The sequence below is a fragment of the Ornithorhynchus anatinus genome, chromosome 17 (genome assembly GCF_004115215.2).
Source record: "Ornithorhynchus anatinus isolate Pmale09 chromosome 17, mOrnAna1.pri.v4, whole genome shotgun sequence".
Taxonomy (NCBI): Eukaryota; Metazoa; Chordata; class Mammalia; order Monotremata; family Ornithorhynchidae; genus Ornithorhynchus; species Ornithorhynchus anatinus.
The window spans coordinates 22,865,795-22,891,548 of record NC_041744.1 but is presented as its reverse complement, the minus strand read 5'-3'; the positions used below and the strand labels follow the sequence as shown (position 1 = coordinate 22,891,548).

At 39.3% G+C, this 25,754-nt stretch overlaps 1 protein-coding gene across 2 annotated transcripts; it reads right to left on the bottom strand.

The window, feature by feature from the left end:
• Positions 1 to 5,715: 5,715 nt before the first annotated feature.
• LIPI (lipase I) lies at positions 5,716 to 25,631 on the bottom strand. Of its 2 annotated transcripts, XM_007669498.3 has the most exons (10): positions 25,419 to 25,631; positions 22,408 to 22,793; positions 20,972 to 21,080; positions 19,445 to 19,546; positions 16,356 to 16,445; positions 13,333 to 13,500; positions 11,813 to 11,896; positions 10,785 to 10,896; positions 9,742 to 9,909; positions 5,716 to 6,345 (listed from the first exon to the last, which is right to left on the bottom strand). In XM_007669498.3, exons 1-10 carry the CDS (start codon positions 25,465 to 25,467, stop codon positions 6,261 to 6,263), a joined length of 1,353 nt encoding a protein of 450 aa, XP_007667688.2. In that variant the 5' UTR covers positions 25,468 to 25,631; the 3' UTR covers positions 5,716 to 6,260. The 2 variants fall into 2 exon arrangements, with proteins under 2 accessions (XP_007667688.2, XP_007667689.2); XM_007669499.3 differs by lacking the exon at positions 11,813 to 11,896.
• Positions 25,632 to 25,754: the final 123 nt, after the last annotated feature.

The following is a 25,754-nucleotide window of genomic DNA, read 5'->3' as shown; positions in this document are numbered from 1 at the left end:
CCAAGGTTACAATAGATGATTGGCAGAGCCAGGATTAGAACACAGCCCCTTGGACTCCCAGTCCTGGGCTTTTTCCACTAGACCATGCTGCTGCTTTTCACTTAGAGATTTTTTTTATGTCCTTCTTTGCCCTCAAAATTTTATTTTTATGGTATTTGTTAAGCACTAGCTTTGTATCAAGTACTGGGGTAGGTACAGGTTAATCAGGCCAGATTCAGTCCCTGTCCCACATGGGGCTCACAGTCTAAGTAGGAGGGAGGGCAGGTATTGAGTCCCTATTTTACAGTAAGCTGAGGCACAGAGAAATGAAGTGACTTGCCCAGTGTCACACAATAGGCAATTGGCATAATAATAATAATAATTTTGGTATTTGTTAAACGCTTACTATGTGCCGAGCACTGTTCTAAGCGCTGGGGTAGACACAGGGGAATCAGGATATCCCACGTGGGGCTCACAGTCAATCCCCATTTTCCAGATGAGGTAACTGAGGCACAGAGAAGTGAAGTGACTTGCCCACAGTCACACAGCTGACAAGTGGCAGAGCTGGGATTCGAACTCATGACCTCTGACTCCAAAGCCCATGCTCTTTCCACTGAGCCACGCTGCTTGAACCCAGGTCCTCTAACTCACAGATCCATGCCTTATCCATTAAGCCACACAGTTTCCCATGCATATTCAGTTTTTTTAAATTTAAATTATTCTAATTGTAAATTATTTTATCTACCCCATTTCCCTGTAATCTCCTTGTGGGAAGAGAATGTAACAATAACAATAATGTTGGTATTTGTTAAGCGCTTACTATGTGCAGAGCACTGTTCTAAGCGCTGGGGTAGATATCAGCTGGGTTATCAGGTTGTCCCACGTGAGGCTCACAATCTAAATGCCCATTTTACAGATGAGAATTGACTTGCCCCAGGCACAGAGAATTGACTTGCCCACAGTCACACAGCTGACAAGTGGCAGAGTAGGGGTTCGAACCCATGACCTCTTACTCCCAAGTCTATGCTCTTTCCACTGAGCCACGCTGCTTCTCTCACTTCTTTACTCTATACTTGGCAAGAACCTACTGCAGTTCACGGCACCAAGTGGATGTTCGCTAAAAGCTACTACTCATCAATCACATTTGAGTGCAGAACACTATATTCGATGCTCCTATTTCTACAATGAGACCTTTACAAACCAAAACAGATTCCTGGAGCCACCTCTCCAGGCTTGACTACCCCCTATTTCCCTTAAGTGACAAAATGAATTTACTCTTAATTCCTATGTATGAGACAGCCCAGCGATTTTCAAGTATCACTTGATGCAGATATTATAGACCCATTTGCTTTAAAGCAATTTTTGCTTCCCACGAACTAGAAACAAATGGTTTAATTTGTCACACATTAATCCTCCCAAATCTCTTACCATATGGGTACTTAACAATTTAAACCCATTTGTACAAATAGCAGACCTTTAGCACAACTGTAATGTACTGGTTAATTGTAGGTTTTACGTGTACAGTGGGAATGCTCTCAATATGTGGGGAGAGATAGCAGTTCAACAGAATAATAATAGGAGAGAAAGCCCAAGAATAACTTGTATTTATCAAAGTTCTACCTACTTTAGTTTTGACTATAGTTTCAGATGGTTAATTTTATACTCTGGCCTTGAAATGTTCAGTAAACTGCAATGACAATAACAACAATTACAATGACAATAGTAGTTGTTAATCAGTAACTATGTACAAAGCAGTGGGATAGATTAGAAAATCAGTTCGGACTGTTCCTGTTTTACATGGGGGCTCTTGATGTAAGGTGAAGGGAGAACAGATATTAAATACCCATTTTATGGATTAAGAAACAGGCACAGAAAAGTTTAGTGACTTGTCCAAGGTCACAGAAGACAAGTGGTTTTTAGAAGTTATTTAAATCGTAAGTACTTAGCCAGAATTTAGTGACAAGCTGATCTCCAGTCCACCTGTGTGCTCTCAAAGACTTATTTTGCATGTTTTCAAAGATCTAGTCTTGGTGACTGTCCCCTCAAGGATAGTGGAAACCAATAATTCCTCTCAGTCTTTTGGCTACTCTTCTTATTTTTCCAAAAGCACTTTGGATAATGTGGAGTAAAAGAACTCAAACATCAGTCCTGAAAGATGAAATGCTGTTCATTTTTTATTTTCTGTGCTAATGAGGGAAAACAAGAGCAGTGAAAATCAAACTTCCAGTTGAACCAAAAATTTAATCTAAACCTGCTGTTTGGACTTCCCTCACCTCCAAACCTTGTTATATCTTTTCCCTTCCTCTCCCACCCTCTGATGGAGGAACCATTGCATAATGAAATGGCTAAGGAGGTGCACTAAGAAAAAAGGCTGGATAATCCACTAGATGGTGAATCAGCCTCCATATGTGCTAGTTGTTTAGCTGTTTAGCATTAGGAGTACATCAAAAATTATTTATATCAAATGTTTATCTCCCCCACTAGACTATAAGCTTGTTGTAGGCGGGGAATGTGTCTGCTAACTCTGTTATATTGGACTCTCCAAAACACTCAGTAAGCACTCAAAAAATAAGATTGATTGAATATAAACCAAGTGTTAATCCATCTGAAGTTTATGGCTTGGAATTAACTTCAGTATTTTTTTCAGGAAGAAATATTAACCCCAAAATGAACCTATTGGTTGCAGAAGAGAAACTTGATTTTGCAAAAAGGGATTAAATTCTGGAAAATGCTTTTTGTTACTTTCACCTAAAATAATGGGGCAGATCAAGTAAGATCATTAAAACTCAAGTGTGAAACAACCCAAGAGAGACCATGAAGAAAATTATTTGGCTTTCACGTTGAGATTTGGTCATTCGTTCTTATTCACTCAGTCATTTCTGTGTCCTCATTTCTTTAAAGTTCTTTGGAAAAAGGGTAAGGGGGGAGAAGGGGAGAGACTTGGCTTGAGAGCATCAGCTATTAATTCCTTTGAAATTTTTCTTCCTAAACACTGAAACTTGAAGACTATTGTTACATTTATCAATAAGGGCACCTAGGTTTTTACGAGCTTTTAGTCCTACAGTAAATTTCTTCCCTTAAAACCTTCATTCCATACCTCAGACTTACAAATGCCTTAGTAGAAGTGTTTCACTTGCAAAGATGATTTTCTCAGCAACTATCTTCAGTGCAGTTAGGTTTGTATTATGATGTACTCTGAGGAGTTTAATACCCTCTGAATATAATCCTGAATCACACTAAGATATGAGGCTATAAATGAAACAAAGAACAGCCACTGGTTGACAGCCCCTAGTTCTACTCAAGACAACTACTCATAATCACACAATTCTGAGATTTAATCATTCCATTTCTTAATAATATAGCTTCTCTTGAAGCTTTTCCCTAGCTCCCACTCACACCAGAAATAGATTAAGAACAAAGCTTACCTCCCAGGAGAAGTGCAAACTATATCATTAAAGAGACATATAGCATCAGAAAGCAAGAGTAATACCTTTTAGCCATTTTCTTGACTGAAGAATCCATCTTTTATCTACAGCAAGCTCATGGTGCATAAGCAATAGGAAAAATTTTCCTTACAGTATAGCTGGCTTTGTAAGCCTGTGCAGCTCAGCTGAGTTCGAAAAAAACAGAAAGAAAGCTACCAAACGACTAAGTAGCTTCATTTTAAACTTTCTTATCTGCAAAACTGGCTTAAACAAAGTCCTAAACCAATCATTTTTCCTAGTTGCACTGCTTAAACCATCATTTTACCTATTTGCCCTCTGCACTGAACTGACATGATGCCACACTGAAAGTCTAAGAGGAAAGTGAGGACTCATGGCTCAAGGCAAGCCTTAACACAGGTGCAGGTCCTTAGTTACTAACAGCTGCTCATCCAGGTGCATCTAATTGGACCAAATAGTCAGCCACAGCTGAATTTATTTCTGATCTAGGAGATGCAGACTTTAAGTAGGAAATCTATGTGCTAGGTCTGTTATATTGTAATCTCCCAAGCAATTAGTACAATGTTCTGCACTTGGTAAACACTCAATAAATGTGATCGATTGACTGATAGGAGATACTGGTGTTCTGAGGAACTGAAGCTCATTTGAACCATACAAAGATAGAAAAAAATGACCTGATGTGGTTATCTAGTGTTTCTTGAGTTAAATCTATCCTCCATTATGGCAGGGTATGTCCAAAGGTAGAGAGAGGGAGAGTGTTGTAACAGCCTATGGCAGTCAGCTTCTCATATTAGAGAAGCAGCATGGCATAGTGGAAAGAGCCCGGTCTTGGGAGTCAGAGGGCATTGGTTCTAATCCCGGCTCCACCACTTATCTGCTGTGTGACCTTGAGCAAGTCACTCAACTTCTCTGTGCCTCAGTTACCTCATCTGTAAAAATGGGGATTTAAAAAATATGAGCCCCAAGTGGGACAGTCTGATTACCCAGTGTCTACCCCAGCGCTTAGAACAGTGCTCTGCACATAGTAAGTGCTTAACAAATACCATTATTATTATTATTATTGTTATATTTTAAGCTTTTCCTCAACCACTCTACTTCATACATGTGACTCCTCCATGCTAGTAAGCAGGGGTGCTGGATGGCTTAAGCACTCAGATTAATGGATCATAACATCTGAATAGCTGAGATAGCCAGGATTAGGGTGTGGGTATGTACTATCTGAGTTACAGAGTCAACTTGCAGTTGCTTGAAGAATCTTGTTCAGAATCATGGAGGATTTTATGTGCAATCTAGATTTCAGAAGAAGCGAACTAGGGAAAGCCATGGATATGGTGGTCAAATACATTGTTAAATTAAGGATGTTAGACATAGCCTATCTGGGGTGGGTGGGTTCAGCTCAAAATCCCAGCTCATATTGTTGTGAAAGAACAAAGAGATGTGAGGCAGAGAAATAGTTTAAATGACATTTCAAAGATATAGTTCTGGGAAAATAAAGACAGCATTCATTCATTCCTTCAATAGCATTTATTGAGTGCTTACTATGTGTAAAGCACGGTACTAAGCGCTTGGAATGTACAATTCAGCAACAGATAGAGACAATCCCTGCCCAATGACGGTCTTACAGTCTAATCGGGGGAGACAGATGGACAAAAACAAGGCAACATAATCACAATAAATAGAATCAAGGGGATGTACATCTAATTAACAAAATAAATAGGGAAATAAAAGTATATACAAATGAGCACAGTGCTGAGGGGAGCAGAAGTGAGATGGGGAGGAGCAGAGGGAAAGGGGGCTTAGCTGAGGGGAGGTGAAGGGGGGACAGCATCTTAGAAAGAGTGAGTGGAGCATGGTCAGTGCCTAAATTGTCTTGAACTAAAAGGAGAACATGGGAAAAAAATGGAAAACAAGGAAAAACATGCTGTGAGATGATGTAAGATGCTAAAGCAATGCCTACAGAGGAATGCAAAATGGAGGCTTGAAAGATTGTATGGTAAATCAATTCAGTGTAGAGAGATTGTATGGATAATTCAGGTAAAAGATATTTTTTCCTATATAGCAGGTTTTTTATCTGAATTATTCATATCATTGCTTCAATCCTCCCTTCAAAGAGCCTCTGCAAAGAGCAGCCAAAAATGATTTAGGGGATAGGCTAATTTGTGCAAGAAGCACAAAATAGAAAAAATGTGGAAGTAGGAGCAACACTTATAATGATGTAGATTTCATCCTCCAATTATTCCTAAAAAGAATTATTTTATCTTCCCAGCTAGAAATATGAAACTTCAGACAGCAATCATTATTAACCTTTATTATGAAGTCACATTCAGACACATAATATTATAGACTTAAATAGCAAGTAAACAAACTACATGGGTTCAAGTGAAGCTTTATTTATTCTCATGGTTTGTCAGGAAGTCAGCTTCCCACTAATGAGAAATTTTATTCATTTATTTCACTTTTATAAGATGCCAAAAGTTGCCACACAGTAGTAAATCTGTAAATACCTTTGTCTGAATTCTGCATTGTCTTAGATGAAGTTAGGAAGGGCTTGATTTCTCATCAGCCAAAGATTTCCTTTCTTAGAAACAATGAACAGTGAAGACAAACGTATAATGAAAAAGCATTTTTTTCAGTGGGCACAAAAAAATCACCAAAAGTTAAATAGTTTCCCAGAAATTGCCTAGCTACTGCTGTTGGAAATTTTCTTAAAAAATATTGCATTCTTCAAAGTTAAGGCAAGCATTTAAAATACGAGTCCTCTTGACCCCACACTATTATCATGTGTCATAACCATGAGTTTTATAGCAGGCAGATTTTTTGCAGCAGATCATTTTCTTTTTATTTTTGCTTTAGACATGAAATCAGTTTCAATGTTGTTTCCACATTTTCCTTCAGTATAAAATCATATCTGCAAAGTGGCGGCCTGTGTCGAGAGAAGGTACAAGGGTTAAATTCAAGTTTTATATTTTATTCTCATATAAAAATTAACACAAACCAAGGATGATTCTACACAAGGCAGATTCAGGAGAGCATTCTAGGTCTCTGAGAAACTGCTGTAAATTAGGTATTAATAATAGCATTTGACAAAACTGTCAAATCCTTGTGGGCAGGGAACACTTCTATCAATGTGTACAAGCAATCTAGTCTCCTGGAAAGACCATGGGCCTGGGAGTCAGAGGTCTTGGGTTCTAATTACAGCTCTGTCACATATCTGCTGTGTGACTTGGGGCAAGTCATTTCTCTGTGCTTCAGTTACCACATCTGCAAGAAGAGGATTAAATTCCCTTTAGACTATAAGCCCTATGTGGGATAGGGACTACATCCATCCTAATTAGTCTTTAGCTCAGCAATTAGACCAGTGTTTGGCTCATAGTGAGCACTTAAGTACCATAAGTACTAACTATTGAACTTTACTCTCCCAAGCACTTAGCATAGTGCTCTGAAAACAGTAAGCATTCAATAAACATTGTTGATTGATTGATTGGTGCATCCAGTTCTAATTTTTATCTTTTAATTCATTTTAAGGCTCTAAACTCTAGCTACTGCCATTAAAAGTTGAGGTGAAGAAGGGAGGTCCAGAACTTCAGAGTTGTTCACTGTTTAAAAGAGGGGTGCAAACTCAACGCTTGTTCCTTTCTGCAGGCCTCAGTCCTGAGCTCTTTGTGACTGCATCTTCATACAAAAGACTCCAACACAGTCTGATTCCATAACAACTAAAGAAGGGCTACAGCAGGCCACAACAAAACGAGGATCTTGGGTTTAATCTTGTGTGTCTTTTGGCCCCTAAGCAGTCAATGTTTGTGACTCATCATATTCTCCCAGCTTCTGGTGAAACTAACGAGTTACTGTTCAGTAAAGCTGATGTGAAAATTATTTGTTTCAAGCACTCTAGTGTCCTTAGGAGCTGTGTCCCCACAGCCAAAGGATTGAGGTGACCAATTAGGAAAGTAGCATGGCCTAGTGGATAGAGCATGGTCCTGGAAGTCAGAAGGAACTGGGTTCTAATCTCAACTGAACTACTTGTCTGCTATGACCTTGGGCAAGTCACTTAATGTCTCTGTGCCTTAGTTACCTCATCTGTAAAATGGGGATTGAATTTGAACCCTAAGTGGGACCTAGACTGTGTCCAACCTGTCTTGTATCTACCTCGTAACTTAGTACACAGTGTCTGGCACATAGTAAGTGTTTAACAAATACCATAAAAAAATACAGTGAATTCAGGCCTATCCACACAACCAGTTTAGGTAATTCCGGCACAAGGAGAATTTGTTTTTGCTTATATTGAAATAGCCAAAATGAAGCATCACTGACAAATGCTACAAGCATATTATAGTGCAGAGAGTACAGGTCTGGGATCAGAAAGTCATGGGTTCTAATCACGGCTCCACCACTTGTCTGCTGTGTGACCTTGGAAAAGTCACCTAACTTCTCTGTGCCTCAGTTACCTCATCTGCAAAATGTGGATTGAGACTGTGAACCCCACATGGGACAAGGACTGTGTTCAACTTGATTTGCTTGTATCCACCCCAAAGCTTAGTACAGTGCCTGGCACATAGTAAGTGCTTAACAAGTACCGTAATGATTATTATTATTATTATTATTACTTAGACTATGAACCCCTTGTGGGGCAGGGACCGTGTCCAACCTGATCATCTTGTCTCTACTCCAGTGTCTGGTACAGTGCTTGAAATATAGTAGCACTTAATACATATCATAATCCCTACTATAAAACCAAAAAATTTGTTGTTTTATGTCCATCACAGTATGTTGGTGAAGGAGAGTGGGAATTACAAGTAATATCCTGAATATTCAAGCAAAAAATTAAAGTCTTTCATTACACAATTAAGTGCTAGTCTTTTCGGCCACACCTGCAAGTATGGATACATTTTCCACATTAGTAGCACCATTTTCCAATGTGAAGGGTAGGTAGTCTATGAAGATGAAAAATGTTCAACTGATACACTGGTATATGCCTTAAAGAACCATGGATCCTTATGCTACCAATGAATGAGAAAATGGTATGCTACCAAGAATTGAATGCCAACCTTCTTTTCATACAGTTTATGATGCTCTTTATCTGATTTTTTTTGTTGAATGAATATGGTATCAGACTTCTGTTGATTATCGAGTATTTTTGTAATTAAAGTAATTATGTCTACATGTGTAGTTAGTGAAAATACATACACAGTAGTCTTCCTAATTACAACCTGGAAGTTCTCGATTAATGTGTAATTATGCAATTATGATGGAATATGATGTCATAGTAATTTCTGTGAACCCAAGCCATTCAATAAATTAAATATGCTTACCATTAAAAAGTGATATTACTGAAAATACCTGATTATCCTATGTTAAACCACAAAATTTGATTAAAAATAATTTATAGGTTGAGAAACATTCTGAAAATGCTATCTTCACTTTCACATCCTAATTAGAAATGTTTCTTTTTGTAAAATAATTATGTTAGTAATAGGTGACTGCTATATTAATTGCTGGGGAAGAATTCAGGTGAGAAGTAATTATGTCATTTTTGTGAAATGGGGATTAAAGCCTACTCCTTCCTACTAAGACTGTAAGCTTTATATAGGACAGGGACTGTTTCTGACCTGATTAAACTTGAATTTTCCCCAGTACTTAGTATGGTGCTTGGCGCTTAGTAAATGCTTAATAAGAACCATAGTTATTACATATTTATTATCTGGTCCTTAAAGTGCTCACAGTCAGAATAAGGGAGTTGTGGGAAGGTTGACACATCGATTAATCATTGACACTTATTGAGTACTTACTATGTGCTGAGCACTGTACTAAGGGCTTGGGAGAGTACAATACAACAGAATTGGTGGATCTGTTCCCTGTCGTTTGCACAATGCCCCTTGGGCATTCTATTCCCTGCCAGGGAGGTTCCCACTGTGACTTTGGGTGCAGTGAGAAAATGGGCAGACAGTGTAGTACCACACTGAAGAGTGCATGCCAATATCTTTGCATGTTGGATCCATTTAGGACACTAGTGACCTGAGCATAAGGGTAAGGCTGTGCTGTAGCAAAATGAACCAGAAGGTAGTTGCCTTGATAAGTCTTTTCCACTTAGGTCACCCTGATTTTGGTCAGGATATTCCTGATGAGCCTGTCCACATTTTGGGATACCCCAGGTACTTCTTGGGTCAAAAAAGTTCCCTGCTGATAGCACAGCCCCATCAAGTTAGAATGGGATCTAGAATCTTAGTCATTTCAGGGCTTCCACTTGAATCAACAGCAGAAGGCAAAAAGAAAAATACACAAAACACCAAGGTCACAGGTGTGATCATAGTCACTGTCTTACCTTTCTGGATTTGTGAGGGATTGCACCTTGAGTAGGTAAATCTTATTAATACAACTGGAGCCTCCTTTCTGAAAATACGTCAAGGAGATTTTTGAGATATCTTTAAAATCCCGGTAAAATGCAGCAAACAATCGGATTTGTTTAAATTTTTCTAATGTCACGTAGTCACTAAAGAGAAAATAGGACATATTTTAGCATTCTTGTGTTGGAAAACTGATACCTAACAAATATATCTTTGTTGTAGAAACCTTAAAATATGGGATTATACTTTAAATTGTTGATTTAAACCTTCAGAAACAATGGAAAAGTTTAGGTAAGGACCCTTACCCTAAAACAGCTTTCTAAAAGGTCACTTGTCTGGAAAAGTACTTTTCCAGACAAGTATGTGTGTGTCCATTCCAGCCCTAAGATGGGCAGTATGCCTAGGAAAAAGAATCGGGGGCTGGGTGTCCAGGACCTGGGTCTTAGGCTTTCTGTGTCATCTTGGGCAAGTCAAATTTTTAGTACAGTGCTCAATAAAGTAAGTAAGTGCTCAATAAATACGACTGAATGATTGAATGAAGTCAATGTAAGCTCTCTGAGCCTGAGTTTCCACAGCTGTAAAATGAGTATCTCCTCCTTCCCTCTTAGATTTTGAGCCCTATCAATCCCTGGTATTTACTGAGCAATTACTGTTTGCAGAGCATGTATTAAATGCTTGGGAGAGTACAATACAACAGAGAGGGTAGACATCATCCTTAACCGCAGCCTAGAGGTGAAGGGCCCTGAGGGAGAGCTCTAAGTGAGCCCTTAGATTTTGAGAGACAATGTCTGATCTGATAATTCTGAATTTACCCCAGTGCTAAATGCAGTGCAGGACACAGTACTTAATAAATACCAGCTAACTGAACAGAAAGGATTGAATGGAGGTGCTTCATAATCAGTCAGTAGTATTTATTGAGCACTATTGTAATTCACCTAGTACAATAGCAAAGTAAATTTCAATTCCTTTATAAGAAAAAAATCAGAACTTACCCTTTTAGTTTTGATTCTCTAGAACTTACCCTTTAATTTTTGTTTCTTCTTTCTCCCCATTTTTATCTATCAATTTAATTTTAAAATAGCCTTTCCCTGTGGGTTTGCTCCAAATAATAATATCCACAATGAATGTATACACTGAAAAATGGAAAACACATAGATTCCAATTCATATTATATTGATTTTAATGTCCCCTGTTAAAAATAAACTGTTGTTGAATTTGCTAAATAAACATAAAGCAGTTCCCTTCTCGTTTACCAATTTATATCTGGCCATCCTTAGCACTAAGCAGATATATACAGCAGTTATACTACAACTGGGAAGGCAGGTTGAGCGGATATCCAAAAAGTCCAGATTGCATAGGTAAAGTGTAGGAAATTCAGTTCCAAAACCCAACTTTCATAGATGGATGTGTAGTTGGCTTGCAGGCTAAGGATCTCAGTTCTGCAGATACTAATGTAGAATGCTTTGGGCCTAAAGAAGAATGAGAGAATGGGCTCAGGAGAATCTCTAGTGGAAATGGCCCGCATTTCAAAGCTGTCACCGAAGTGATTACCATCCTTTATAGCTCCACTAAGGCAATAAAATTAAAAGGGAAATGGACACTGAACAGTGGCCCTCCTGAATCCCGATAAAACAGGGCAGGGCAGGAACTTGGTTCTTTCCTCTCCTTTACTGAACCAACTGAGACAAAAGATCATTTTCTATTTTATGACTCTAACTGGCTTGCCCCTCTTCTCTCGTTTGCATGGCAGTTTTGCTATTTTTTCTGTTGCTAATCCAAGAAAAATAGAAAGAAAATCATCATCAGGGCCATCACACAACCTTCATTGCTAGGATTCTACTCTCTCAGTGATTTTCTCAACGTTTGGTTTTTTCTTCTTTAAAGTTTGCCTCTTTAACCCTCCCTCTAACTGCTCCCCTTATTCCACTTTAGTTACTTCCTGGGAAATCCTGCTGGGAAACTGGGCATCTGGGGAAACTGAAATCAACATTCAGTGAAAAAATAAAGATGGAGATTGGAAAAAGTTTCTTTAAAATGTTACCAACTCACTACAGAAAGGATCCTTGTTAGTGTCAAAGTAAATCGTAGTCCCCTTTTCACTTATATAGTTTTTCCATTTGTCCACATAGTAACCTGAGATTTAATAAGATTTCAGTGCAAATAGTGAAAACACAACAGCCAAAGTGAAGAGCAGTTAATATATAAATGACCCAACCTGAAGTCAACACTATTTAAAATTTGATCTCTGCACCCAAAGAAGCCTCTAGGGCTGCTAGTCCGTAATTGGCCCAGATGAAGAAATAGTCTTCGTGATTATTAAGTCAATTCTGGATCCTCCTAGTAACCGCTCTGGAAAAGCCAAAAGAAAAAAAAAGATTTGAGGACCCATCTGCAGTCTGGTTATGAAATTGCCTAGAAGCTCAGACTTGAAGTCATCTTCCAAATGTGCAATTCCCCACCTTGCTTTAATGGCAGAGAGAATTTTATGGAACAGTTTGAATTACTCCCCACCTCCACCCCTAAAAACCTGTTGTGAAATTCTTCTCAGGATCATAATTATGATATTTTAAAAGCATACCCTAGGGGTTAAAGCACTGCTTATCTTGTATCTAGCCTGGACAGAGTGTGGCACACAGTAGACACTTAATAAATCCTACACTTATTATTATTATATTGAGTGAAGTGTTGGGGTTATTGCAGATAATATTATGGGTCACAACCCTATCCATGCTTGACATTCATCTTCATAGTCAGGGCTGAATCATCTGACATCTTTTACTATTCTTTAATTATTCTTATTATTTCAATCAATGACATTTATTGAGCATCTACTGAATATAGAGCACTGTACTAAGTGATTGGGAGAGTACAATAGAGTTAGAAGACATGACATGATCCCTGCCCTTGAAAAGTTGAAAATCTAGCAGGTTTTATGGCAGTATTTATATATTTTGAAGTACTTATGGGCTAAACCCTGAGATAAATACAAAAGATAATTCCCATGATGGCACATCATTGATGTGTTATCCATTAATCTGTTAAAAAAAACCCCTTTTTGAACCTTCTACACTTTTCATCTAACATCTTGAACATTCTGTTTGGTAATCCATAGCATTCCTACCGACTATGCATGTAGCAACCTTTCTTTAACTTACTGATAATAATAATTTAAAAGTGTTTTTGCTTTGCTTTGTTTTTTATGGTATTTGTTAAGCATTTATTATGGGCCAGGGATGTACTAAGTGCTAGGGTAGATATAAGATAATCAGATTGGCCACAGTCCATGTTTTACATGGAGCTCACAGCATTAATTCCCATTTTATAGTTGCGGTAACTGAGGCACAGAGAAGTTAAATGACTTGTCCAAGATCACACAGCAGATAAGTGGCAGAGCTGGGATTAGATGTTGTGTTGTTTTACTTCCAAACATCTTCAGCAAGTAGTCATATTCCATAAATCCTGTGGCTATGTGCCGCCTACTGGTAAGAACTTAAAACCCAACCTTGGTGATGTCTTCAACAAATAATCCATCACTCCAAACCACAATATTGGCACCCCACAAATCTTACCTAGTTGTGGACAGGGCAGTGGCTTAAAGACTTCATAGTTGACACACTGACCGTTCCGGAACGCTTGTTGCGAACTGCAAGGACATGCAGTTAAATTGCATTTCCCTTCCAAAGATGACAAGAACAGGTAGACTGACCTCTGATGGTCACATTTAAAAAATGAACTTCCTTCACCATCACAGTTAGGGGGAAAAAATGGAGATCCATTTAATTAGCAATTTAGTTAATTTAAAACACTGTCATTAATGAAAAACCAAAATGCTTTATGTCAGCAAGTTCTTTCAGTATATTTAATAATATCATAGCAAGGTCACATGAAAATTCTCCAAATGGACCATGAAATTCAAGTCAATCATAGTTCTATACCTCTAATAGAGCAATCGTTTATATGTAATTTATCCACTTGTGTTTTATTTCATTTAACTGCTGGTGAAATTCAGATATGGATATGAATTATTCAATTCAATCGTATTTATTGAGCACTTACTCTGTGCAAAGCACGTACTGAGCATTTGGGAGAATACAACAATAAGCAGACATATTTCCTTCCCACAACGAGCTTACAGCCAAGAGATGTTAATTATACTTAATCTGCCATTCATTCAACTATTTTCCATTCTCAATCTATGTCATCTTACTTTCCCATCAGTCTTCAAGCTCCTTGAGGGTAAGCACTGCATTTTAAGTATGTTCCTCAATTACTGAGGATGGCACTCAATGCCAATTTGCTGACACCAATTGATAGTTTTACAGAGAAATGTTGGCAGGACATGAAGCTAATGAGCTCTTGAGATGCATGTTCTTTTCAGGGAGGAGGGAGGTTTCCTAGAGGAGAGAACCCTCCCTCCAATCCCCTCCTGGCAGGTGCAGGACCACTCATTCATTCATTCAATCGAATTTATTGAGCATTTACTGCATGCAGAGCTCTGTACTAAGCACTTGGAAAGTACAATACAACAATAAAGAGAGACAATCCTTGTCTACAACAGGCTCACAGTCTAGAGGGGGGAGACAGACAACAATACAAGTAAACAGGCATCAATATAAACAAATAGAATTATAGCTATATACTTATATACCTAAGTGCTGTGGAGCAGTCCTACTCATGGGTCATGTTCTTCTCCTATTCCCTCCCTCCCTGTTGTCCATCTCAACCAGTGCTGACCATGCAGCATCCAATTACACCAAATGATGCTCACACCCACTGCAGAAGGGAGAATCAACCTGGAGATTTTGGTGGAAAGCTACACTAAAAGCCATAGGGTCAAAAAGATCCCTTTGTAATAATGTTGGTATTTGTTAAGCGCTTACTATGTGCCAAGCACTGTTCTAAGCGCTGGGTTAGACACAAGGGAATCAGGTTGTCCCACATGGGGCTCACAGTCTTAATCCCCATTTTACAGATGAGGTAACTGAGGCACTGAGAAGTTAAGTGACTTGCCCAGAGTCACACAGCTGACAAGTGGCGGAGCAGGGATTCGAACCCATGACCTCTGACTCCAAAGCCCGTGCTCTTTCCACTGAGCCACTCTGCTTCTATGTGCCTTTGTGCCTGGAAGTGTTCAACAGCAGGTTTCACTGCATACCACTGCAATAATCAACACATCATGATCGGAACTGCTTATTAGTTAGTCCAGTTGTCGCAATTCAATGTGAGTTTTTCAGACTAAGCATTCAACCTAATGGACCTATGCATGAAAGCATGCATTCATGAGCATTAGACTGAACACAGTCCCTGTCCCATACAGGGCTCACAATCTAAGTAGCAGGAAGAACAGGTATTAAATCCCTGTTTCGCAGATGAGTAAAATGAGGCTCAGAGAAGTTAAGTTACTTGCTGAAAGTCACACAGCAGGCAAATGGCAGAGCCAGGATTAGAACCCAGGTCCTCTGACTCCCAGGCCTGTGTTCTTTCTATGAGGCTACACTGCTTCCCCTACATCCGGTAAGTTAGAAAACAAATATGAAACTAAAGAAATATTATCTCCTTAAAGACAGAAAGGAGGAAAACAATTTACCTGCAGCATGGTACAAGCACTACTGCTTTATTTTAGACAGTTTATAATAAAATGTTGAATTTGAATAAGTGCTTAGAGCACATCACAGTAGCTGCATTTACCATTCAAAAATTAAAAAATCAGAAATTTCAGGAGATTTACTTGTCCTAAAATGAATTTGCAAATTGGCTTGGGTTCCCAATGCTTGTAAAACTAGATATGAAGAGATGCATACTAGGGTCATCCTTTATTCTCTGCTTCCTCAGTCCTACAGAATTTAGGTACATTATCCATAATTTATTTATTTTTACTAATGTCTGCTGTGTGACCTTGGGCAAGTCAATTCACTTCTCTATGCCTCAGCTACCTCATCTGTAAAATGGGGATTGAGACTGTGAGCCCCATTTGGGACAGAGACTGTCAGCCTGATTAACTTGCATCTACCACAGTGTTTAGAACAGTGTTTGGCACATAGTAAGTGCTTAACAAGTATCACAGTTATTATTATCATTAAATATGATTGACTGGCTGAACCTGGTCTATTTATTTTAATGTCTCTATCGACTGTAAGCCCCTTGTGGACAAGGAACACGTCTACCAACCCTACCATATTGTATTTTCTCAAACATATAATAAACGCTCAGTAATTACGATTGCTTTATAATAGGTAACTGTCCGAGTGTAAGTGTCATGGGCAGAGAGTAAATGTGAATTGATGACGGCAAGGAGGATGGTAATGAAGCTTGCTGAATTGTCATTGATGTTCACAAGTCCAGCATCACTCTCTGCATCAGCTCCTCAAACACTGCTCCCCCTAACTTGGAGACTGCTTCTTGAGAAAAATCTCAGCGATGTGTCACACTGCTGAGAACTCCCGAGAACCTAGAAGCGGTAGGTAGTGCTGGATTGCTTTGAAGCTCAGCCAAGTGAGTCGATTTCTCTCTCCTAACTGTCAATTAAAATGAGATCCATTTGGTACTTCTGATACTCAATCATACTTACTAGAAAGCAGGGCAAAGGCTTTACCTGAAAATATGGTCTTGGGACAACCTGGCTGCTTAGACCCACCGTTGGGATAGAAATCTATGTGGCCCATAGGATTTCTGAAACCTAGAGCTAAAGCAGAACAGAAGAATAAAATATATATTAAAATGATGTCCAGTTAATTCTGTATTTTTTTAAAAATCAACCTATATGGCTTCGGTAGCACACATCAGAAGATACATTCTACAGAAAATGGAACCCGTATTGCTACTAATGGTTTATATTTCTATCATTTTTCACCAACTATGCCATATTGCTATAAGGATGAGTTAAGGGAAGCCCAAGTTAAATTTAGGGGATAAGAAAGAACCTGAAATATACTCTAAGAGTACTTCCCTGATTCATTCACAACACCCCAAACCACCCTCTTCTCCTGAAATATTATCTAACTTCATGTTCACTGATACTGATCTCTCCAGGTTCTCCTCCTCTCTGGCCACTCATTCTCAGTCTTTTTGGTGGACTCTTACTTTGCTTCCTATGCCCTAATTGTGGGTGTCCCTTAAGATTCAGTTCTGGGATCCTTTTATTCTCCATCTACTTCTACACCCTTGAAGAACCCATTCACACACATGGTTTCCCCTACCACCACTAGGCGGATGATACCCAAATCTCCATCTCCAGCCCTGATCTCTCTCCCTCTCTGCAGTCTCTCATTTTCTCCTGCCTTCAAGACATCTCTACTTGGATGTCCTCCTGTCACCCCTAACTTAAGTCTAAAATAAAACTTCTTATCTTCCCACCTAAATCCCATTCTTCTCCTGACTTTCCCATCACTGCAGATGACACACCATCATTCATCTCACAAGCCTGTAACCTTGGCACTATCCTTGACCCATCTCTCTCATTCAAACCACATATTCAGTCCATCACTAAATCCTGTAGATTTGATCTTCACAACATTGCTAAAATCCATGCTTTCCTCTCCATCCAAATTGCTACTACATTAATCCAAGCACTTACCCTATCCCACCTTGATTACTCTATCAGTCTTCTTGCTGACCCCCAATCCCCCACCCCCCTCAGCCTCGTATCTCTTCCCACTCCAGTCCATACTTCACTCTGCTGCCTAGATCATTTTTCTACAAAAATGCTCAGGATATGTTTCTCCATCCACCTCATCATCAAGCAGAAACTCCTCACCATTGACTTTAATAATGTTGGTATTTGTTAAGCGCTTACTATGTGCCGAGCACTGTTCTAAGCGCTGGGGGAGAGACAGAGTCATCAGATTGCCCCACGTGGGGCTCACAGTCTTATTCCCCATTTTACAGATGAGGTCACTGAGGCCCAGAGAAGTGAAGTGACTTGCCCACAGTCACACAGCTGACAAGTGCACAATCACCTTGCTCCTTCCTACTCACCTCCCTACCTTCTTACTACAATCCAGCCCACACACTTTGCTCCTCTAATGCTAAACTTCTTGCTGTAACCTCAATCTCATCTATATTGCCGATGACCTCTTGCCCACATCCTGCCTCTGGCCTGCATCACCCTTCCTCCTCATATCTGACTGACGGTTATACTCTTCCCCTTCAAAGCCTTATTGAAGGCACATCTCCTCCAAGAGGCCTTCCCTAACCAAGCCCTCATTTCCTTTTCTTCAACTTTCTTCTGTATCTCTCTGACTTGCTACCTTTATTCATCTCCAGCCCCTAAGCACTTATGTACATACCTGTAATTTATTTATTCATATTAGTGTCTGTCTCCCCCTGTAGATTGTAAGCTTGTTGTGGGCAGGGAATGTGTCTATTATATTCTACTCTTTCAAATGTTTAGTACTGTGCAGAGCACAGTAAGTGCTCAATAAATATGATTGACTGACCCAAAGCAGCCACAAATGTGGTCCCATAGGGAGAAAACAAGAACCTTATAAGGGGAAGAGAAGAGATTGGAAGCCTAGAAAGAACAAGAAAAACAAATAGGATGTAATTCAGAACACAAATAGAGGAAACACAGACTAGGAGGGAGTGGTTTGAAAGTTAATTTTACAGCTTCTGAAGGTTTTTAGAACTGATGAAAGACTACCCACCTAGAAGCTGGTGGATCATCAGAGCATATGATTATTGATTAAGAGATCAGAAAACCTTGTTTATGAAATGATCCATATATTATGGGTTTTTAAAAAATTTGTTAAGCACCTATTTTGTGCCAGGCACTGTAATAAGCACCAGGGAAGAGACAAGATAATCAGGCTGGACACATTCCATGTCTTAAATGGGGCTCACGATGTTAATCTCCATTTTACAGATGTGGTACCTGAGGCCCAGAGAACTTAAGTGATTTGCCCATGGTCATATGGCAGAAAACTAATGGAGCCAGGTCTTCCCAGGCCTGTGTTCTATCCACTAGGCCATGCTGCTTCATTTATAACCAAGTTAGCCCCAGGAGCCTCCCATTTTATCCAAGATGCAGCTTAACTTATCTTATGCAATGGACCAGCCCTTAAGTCAATCAGTGGAAGAATCAGACCTCTAAATCATTCCCAGCTCTCCCATCAAAGGACTAATCTACATCTTTTTAAACCCTTTCAGAGCTCACTTTTGCCCCCCAAAATATGTAGGGACTTTCACCTTACTGATCTTTCATAACTACTCTGGCACTTAGTCCAGCGCCTGGCATATAATACGTGCTTCACAAATACAATAAAAAATTCTCCAGTTTGCCTAGGCAGAAATAGACTAAATGGTTTCTGATTATGTTTCTTGCCCAATATAATCTAAACAAGCCTCACTTACTTTCTCCTTTTTATCTTTCTAAGTTTTAAGCCTGAGAGAGGTCAATCTTTTGAAAGCCATCTTTTGCTAAATACGGTAAGTAACAGTGTGGGAATAAACTATAACTGCCTACTGACTTTTCACAGCTTTCAATTCCTGATTGCAGCTCTTTGTTTTAATCTGCAAATTTCACTTCCTGAGAGAAAATAAGATCCAGTCATTATATTTACTGAACTGGCTCCACTCAACCTGCCTCTCTATCACTTTCTCCTTCCCCTTTCCTGCATTTTTCTAGGGTTGTTATTTCACAACCCTGTCTCCCACCCTCAGAGAAAAGTGAGAATTACTAGGTACCATCAGCATCAGTATGTATAACGTCAACAAACTTGGCATCAGTGCGATATAATCTTTCATTTGGTGGTTTCCCAGTGAACTGGGGACCAGCAGGATCAAGACCTGAAAGGCAAAAATGAATATTCATATCATTCTAGTTCTGAATATTCACATCATTCTAGTTCTCAAATTCTACGGCAGTGAGCTTTGGTGTTTTGGGTGGAAAGCTTATGCTATTTTCATTTGCGCAAAATGCATGACATTGTCCCTCAGGATAAAGCCTTATTGAGAAGATTCTGGAAAAGGAATGGTATTTGGAAAGTACAATTCAGCAACAGATAGAAACAATCTCTACCTAACAACAGGCTCACAGTCTAGGATTCTGTGTCCAAGTTATGGCATGCTCATTTCACAATTTGGGCACTTGTAGAAAGCTCACCCCTAGAAGACACACCATTTACTTCCCTCTCCTCACTCTTATGGTGACTGAGCAGGATCGGGATGGGCTATAAGCTTGCCCTATTGGACCAATGTTCCATTTCTCAACAGAAATAACACGTTCCACCTCAAGTCACCCAGTAAGACCAGTTTGGTTCCAGGAAAATGGTGGGTCCTCGGGACCTTGATTGAGTTCTTCTTCAACCTAGGCAATTACTCAGACAGTTCCTTAGTCTTCATTCTGTTTACTGTCTGGAGAAAACTGGTTGCGTTGAAGTAAGTTAGTTTACTTATAACAATCTGTTTATTCAGCAATCTTCTTTTAGTTCCATGGGTGGTGACTGGTAACAGGGTGTATGTAATCATTTGGTTTTTAGGTCTATCATTCCCCCTTTATGTTTGTTTCATTTTAGGTCAACCGGTCTCGTGGTTGGCCTTTGGGATATTATATGAAACTCTGTGAGTGCAAACTGGATGAAACATGGCCTTATACTAAGGCCAATCATTTTTAGTCAGAGGGTGAGGGAGTTTTGCTGATTGTCACTCTTAAGAGGGTATGTTACCAAAATTATTCAGCTAAATAACTAATTCTATTCCTTGGTATGGCTATACTTTGGCTTAAACTAACTCCTAAATATGCTCCAAGTTAGATCAGCTCTATAATTCTAATACCAATAGAACTCTGTGCATAAACACAGCATTCCTTTCCATTTTCCTGGCCACATTATTTCCTGGGGTCTTTTTTTCCTCACCACTGGAATTTCAAAAACTTAAGATAAGCAATATGGAAAAACACTCCTTTGGTATCTGAACATAATACTAATGAAGAAATGAATTTTGTTTTCACAATGCCATGAAAATGATTGCAAAAAGAAAGGCAAGCAAACTGTATCTCCGCAGATGGAGTTCAAAATGTGTGGATGGAGTATGTCTCTGATAGCTGTTACAAACATAAAAGGCATCGACAATAAGATAAAATAAGTATTAGTGATTTACTCATATTTTCATGCAATTTCAAATATGACTTTCAAAGAAGTTAAAATCAGCTATTCTAAATTAACATCCGATGATTAAAGTTATTAAAATAGCAGTTCCAATTAGAACCTTTACCTGAAATTCTTCCAAGAGAACCATTGAGCCTTTTTCCAACAAATCCACATATATGAGCCCCCAAACTCAGTCCTATCATATGTATGTTGTCAAGAGAAACTCCCTGTGTCTGCAAAAGAAAAGTACAATGATGGGTTATGGCAAGCATGCTAACTACCAGGTCTGCAATATGGTTGGTTGAAAAAGTCTCAAGCACCAGGATTCTTGAACTCAATAATTTTTCTTCATAATATTCCATTCTAACTCCACCCAAGAAAAATAGTAGACATTTCTGATCTTTTCTTTTTGGTGAAGATTTCAAATCACATTGAATAGATTAAGGCACAGACTTTGTCCCATAAAGGGTTTGAAGTCTAAGAAGGCAGGAGAGGGGGAAGTTAATCTCTATTTTGCAAATGGAGAAACTGAGATATAGAGAAGTGACTTGACCAAGATCATGAGCAGGCAACTGGCAGAGCTGCGATTAGAACCCGGATCTCCTGACTGAGTCCTGTGCTTTTTCTATTAGGTGATGTTGCTTCCTTATGCCTGCTTCCTGTTAGACAAGTGGTAGTTCTGATGGATAGATTCTTCCTTGGAATGTTTAATGAACTTCCCTATCCATCCTTGACCCCACTTCCAGTCTGTCTGATCTCTGGAGGTGACTCTGAGACCACCTAAACCAGTAGTGGTTCTAATCCCAGCTCTGCTACTTGTCTGCTATGTGGCCTTGGGCAAGTCACTTCACATCTCTGGACCTCAGTTCCCTCATCTGTAAAATGAGCATTGAGACTGTGAGCCCCATATAGAATAGGAATTATGTCCAACACGATTTGCTTGTAACCAACCCACTGCTTAGTACAGTGCCTGGCATAGTAAGCACTTAAAACAAATACCACTATTTTATTATTATTATTAGTGGGACAGTAGTCCTGGGCAGGAGGGCAAAGAAAGCCTGAAACAGTCTCTGGTAATTAGGTGGTCATGCTGATGTCAGAGTTTTCTGGGACTGGATCTAGGAACCTCTTTAATGGTGCTTCGGTCACATACAGTGATGACCCATGTGGGACAGGGGCAGTGTCTGAATTGTTTATTTGTATCTCCTGCAGTGCTGAGAACAGTGCTCATTCACATAATATGGACTTAATAATACCATAATCAGTCAACAAGCAAAGCACTACTAATCTTAATTAAAACTCATTCAGGACTGATAACCTTGATGTAATTTGCTGAAAATGATATTCTGTAAAAAATAGTTTTTAAGTTGGTCCTTGGTGGTGTCATGAAATCAAAGTAAGCATGGATATTTCCAATGAGAAACTTTCCCTCCTTCCACTCACAAACACTACTCTCAAGCGGGCGTGTCACCATTCTGCAAAACATTTTGGTTTCCCCCTTTCTCCTTATCTCTCTGAGTTGCTTTTAATTCAAATCCTGAGGTCAACTGTCTGCCTTACCTTCAGTTTTAGAATGTATTCCGCCAAGATCTCTGAGACATTTTTGGTGTTCTTGACCGCATGTGGATAATATAGAGTTGTAGCACCTCGGACCCAGTCAACAACAATGACATTAATATCGTCTGCCTTAAGCAGGAGTTGGACCATGGAGGGTAGCCACTGGGGCTTTTGGCCTTTTCCTCTGTAACCATGAACAATCATGACTGTTTTCTTGACTTGGGTGAATCGTGTGTTCAGGGTATAATTGGATTGAAACAGAGGTTCAGCACAGTTTCTGAATTCCCTGGTGTACAACAGCATTTTTACATCCACGCTGGGGTTAAAAATTTCAGCAATAGCATCTGATACATTAAGATCTGTAAGTTCGAGACATTTCTCTTCTGCATCTGGAAACCAAAGCAATAAGGTCAGTCAGAGAGTTGGGATGATCTCTGGCCTTAATCCATCCCCAGCCTTTTAGAAGAGAAAACCCATCAAAATTCAGTGTGGGGTGGACTTTCCATTGGTCACATCATGGCTCTTTTACTAGACCTGAGCTGAGAAAGAGAACTATTGAGTAAACCACTTCTGAGAGACTTCAATGAGTCAGGCTGGCTGTCTACACTGCCCAAATTAGCTGGATAATTTCCCAAATGTTCCCCTTCATTTTGAGTATGCAGATCCACCCTAAACCTGGTCATTTTATTATTTAGAAATTTTCTATTCATTGCTTTTAGCAATTCTGGATGGGAAAAAGTATTTTCTCCCCTACTAAGTAAGCCTTTATCTGCTAAGTAGAGTGAGCCTCACACAACCATGTACTATCTTAGCCAAAGTACACTTGCACACATTTACAGCATGCAAGGGATAAACCATCTCTTCACCCATTAGCTGAGCAGCCCTATCCAGTTCTTGGGATGCACATCCCAAAAGACTTGTGGTATGGCTGGTGTTCTATGGCCAGTTTAAGGGCCAAACATTTCAAGCTCCCCAATCGGATATTTTCTTGGTTCCAAGAATGTTGAGGAGAAAGCTTGACAGAGTTGTTCAGCCTAACTGAACAGCAATCAGTGCTTCTGTAAGATATTGTCTTCATCAGGAAGCAGTGAGAATTCAGAGTAAGAGCATAATGCATGAAACAAAAACAAGTGCCTTAGCTGGCCACAAAACAACTACTCTTTTCTGAGTATCCACCCTTCTACAATAATCTACCACCCTGTCAGACTTGGTGAGATTCACAGGACAGTGTAGAGTCAACAGAGAAGCAGCACACTCTCTGACCAGCTTGTCCTGTGGCCCGGTTACAACTTTGGTGGGGACAAAGAAGACTGAGAAGGAGAAGGCAGTGAAACAGGAGAACCTACAGAGTACAGTGTGAACAGATGTGACTGCTCTGGATTTTTGGCATCTGAGCTATCTTTTGCTTCTGCTCTGATGATCTGCTTTCTTTTGCTGCCCCAATCCTGTGGCTGTGTGGCTAAGATATGGTAGGCTCGCAAACATGCTTGTTTATATGATACTTTGTCCATCACTCAATGGTATTCATTAAGCACTTACTATGTGCAGAGCACTGTACTACATATTTGGGAGAGTAGAATACAATATAATAGGTAAACATCATCCTGCCCTTTTAAGAATCTGCTTTATAAGGCTATACCCACCGAGTGATTTTTGTTGGGTGCCTACTAAGTGCAGAGAGAATGGTATTAAGCAGTTGTGAAATACAGTAGAAGAAAAACAAGTGTTCCCTTATGATAATAAGAAAGCGTGCACTTTGGGTGTAATTTGGATATGATCTTAGTATTCCTCTCTTTTGTTATACTTTGAAATTAAGCTACTTTGTGTGCCTCATTTCCATTGTGTTTGGGAATGCTTAGCAGGATAATGGAACTTTCTCAGACTCCATCCCAGAATCCCTAGAATCCCTAGAAATTGACATCCCCAGTTATTGAGGTGCATGTGACATCAAATGCATTAACCAAGCCACACAATGGTTGATGGAGGTGGTTGATGTTAGTGCTGGAGAAAAAGCAGTTGACTTCCTCCATGTCTTTCTCTCCCCTCTTGTTCACTCTCCTCCTGCACTCTTCCCCTGCTATTTCTTCTCTCTCTTTCCTCTTTTCCTCACAAACATGCTTGTTTATATGATACTTTATATGATCCTTCCCCCTTCATCCTTTCTCTATTCCCTCTCTTTCCTCTTAATTTGGTTTGTCTTTCATATCCCTTTCTTCTCTTTACTTCCCTCTTGCTTATTTCTCTTTCCCTTTCTGCCTTTTGTCTCTCTTCTCTCTACCTGCTTCATTCTGTCTCCTCCTCCTCCTCCTCTTCTTCTTCTTCTTCTTCTTCTTCTTCTCCTTTTTCTTTCTCTCTTTCTCTATCTCTGTCCTTTTCCCTAACACTTTCTTCTGAGCCCCAGGATACTCTGGTCACCTTACTTAGTAGATTCAGCCTGAATGTTCTCAACTTTTCATAATGTTAATGTTCTGAAAGCTTTTAAAAGCCTTGCACTTGTTTCCTTCCCTTCTCCTATCAAAGTGAAGCTGCTAATAGGGTCAGAAACATAATAGAAAACCCCCCAACAACTTTGGAACCCTAATTTATCTAAAAAAGTTATACTCTAAAGCCTACCCTTTCCATTGTATTCATTACCATGATATTTGATGCTCTAAAAATTGCTCAGAAGTTTGAACTTTTAGCTTGAAATAAAAAAAAATCCATGAAGAAAAAATCCTAATACAGACATCTTAAACATACAGATGCCAAGCATACATACAGTGCCAAATTAAAAAACAACAACATTCAATTAGGAAATGCTCACTTTTCTGTCATCAACTTGGAGGTACTGTTATACTTTCACTGAGAAAGCTTTGGCGTTTTAGCTAAAACATAATTCTCAATTACATGAATGAAGTTCATTTCAAATCATTTCTCTTAACAAGTTTGGTAAGTGTTCCCTAGACTAAAAAGAATGTTAGTTTCCTAAAGAATATTTTTTCAGGTAACCACAAGTTAAATTGTTAAAATCTTACCAGACTTTGTCCAGGGTATCAAGATGAAGAGTAAGTATAATCGCAACATTTGGAATCAGAGTAAAATAACCAGAAACAGTTGAATTTTCAAGAAAAGGGATCTGCCGTTAGTTCTCTCCTCCAGTAATTTTTTAGCGTGTTCTGGGTTTCTCCTTGAGATGACCCGAGCTTTTTATAGAGAAACGGTGACTTTCAGGAAATGAATTTAGAAACACTGAAACAAGGTTCCTCGACCTTTGGCTCTACCAGGCTCCTCCTCTTCTTTACTTAACTAGGTGAGGTAGTTTCCTCAGTGTTGCCTCACTGTTATATTTGGTCTAGGACAGTTTCTTATTC

What these genes read in the sequence shown, in the direction of transcription:
- LIPI (XM_007669498.3), bottom strand. Translation starts at nt 25,467, where the DNA reads ATGTTGCGATTATACTTACTCTTCATCTTGATACCCTGGACAAAGTCT. An exon ending in TAACAAGGATCCTTTCTGTA is followed by an intron (nt 10,897 to 11,812) that starts GTGAGTTGGTAA and finishes TCCATTTTTCAG; the next exon opens with TGTATACATTCATTGTGGAT. An exon ending in GAAGAAACAAAAATTAAAGG is followed by an intron (nt 9,910 to 10,784) that starts GTAAGTTCTAGA and finishes TTTTCTCTTTAG; the next exon opens with TGACTACGTGACATTAGAAA.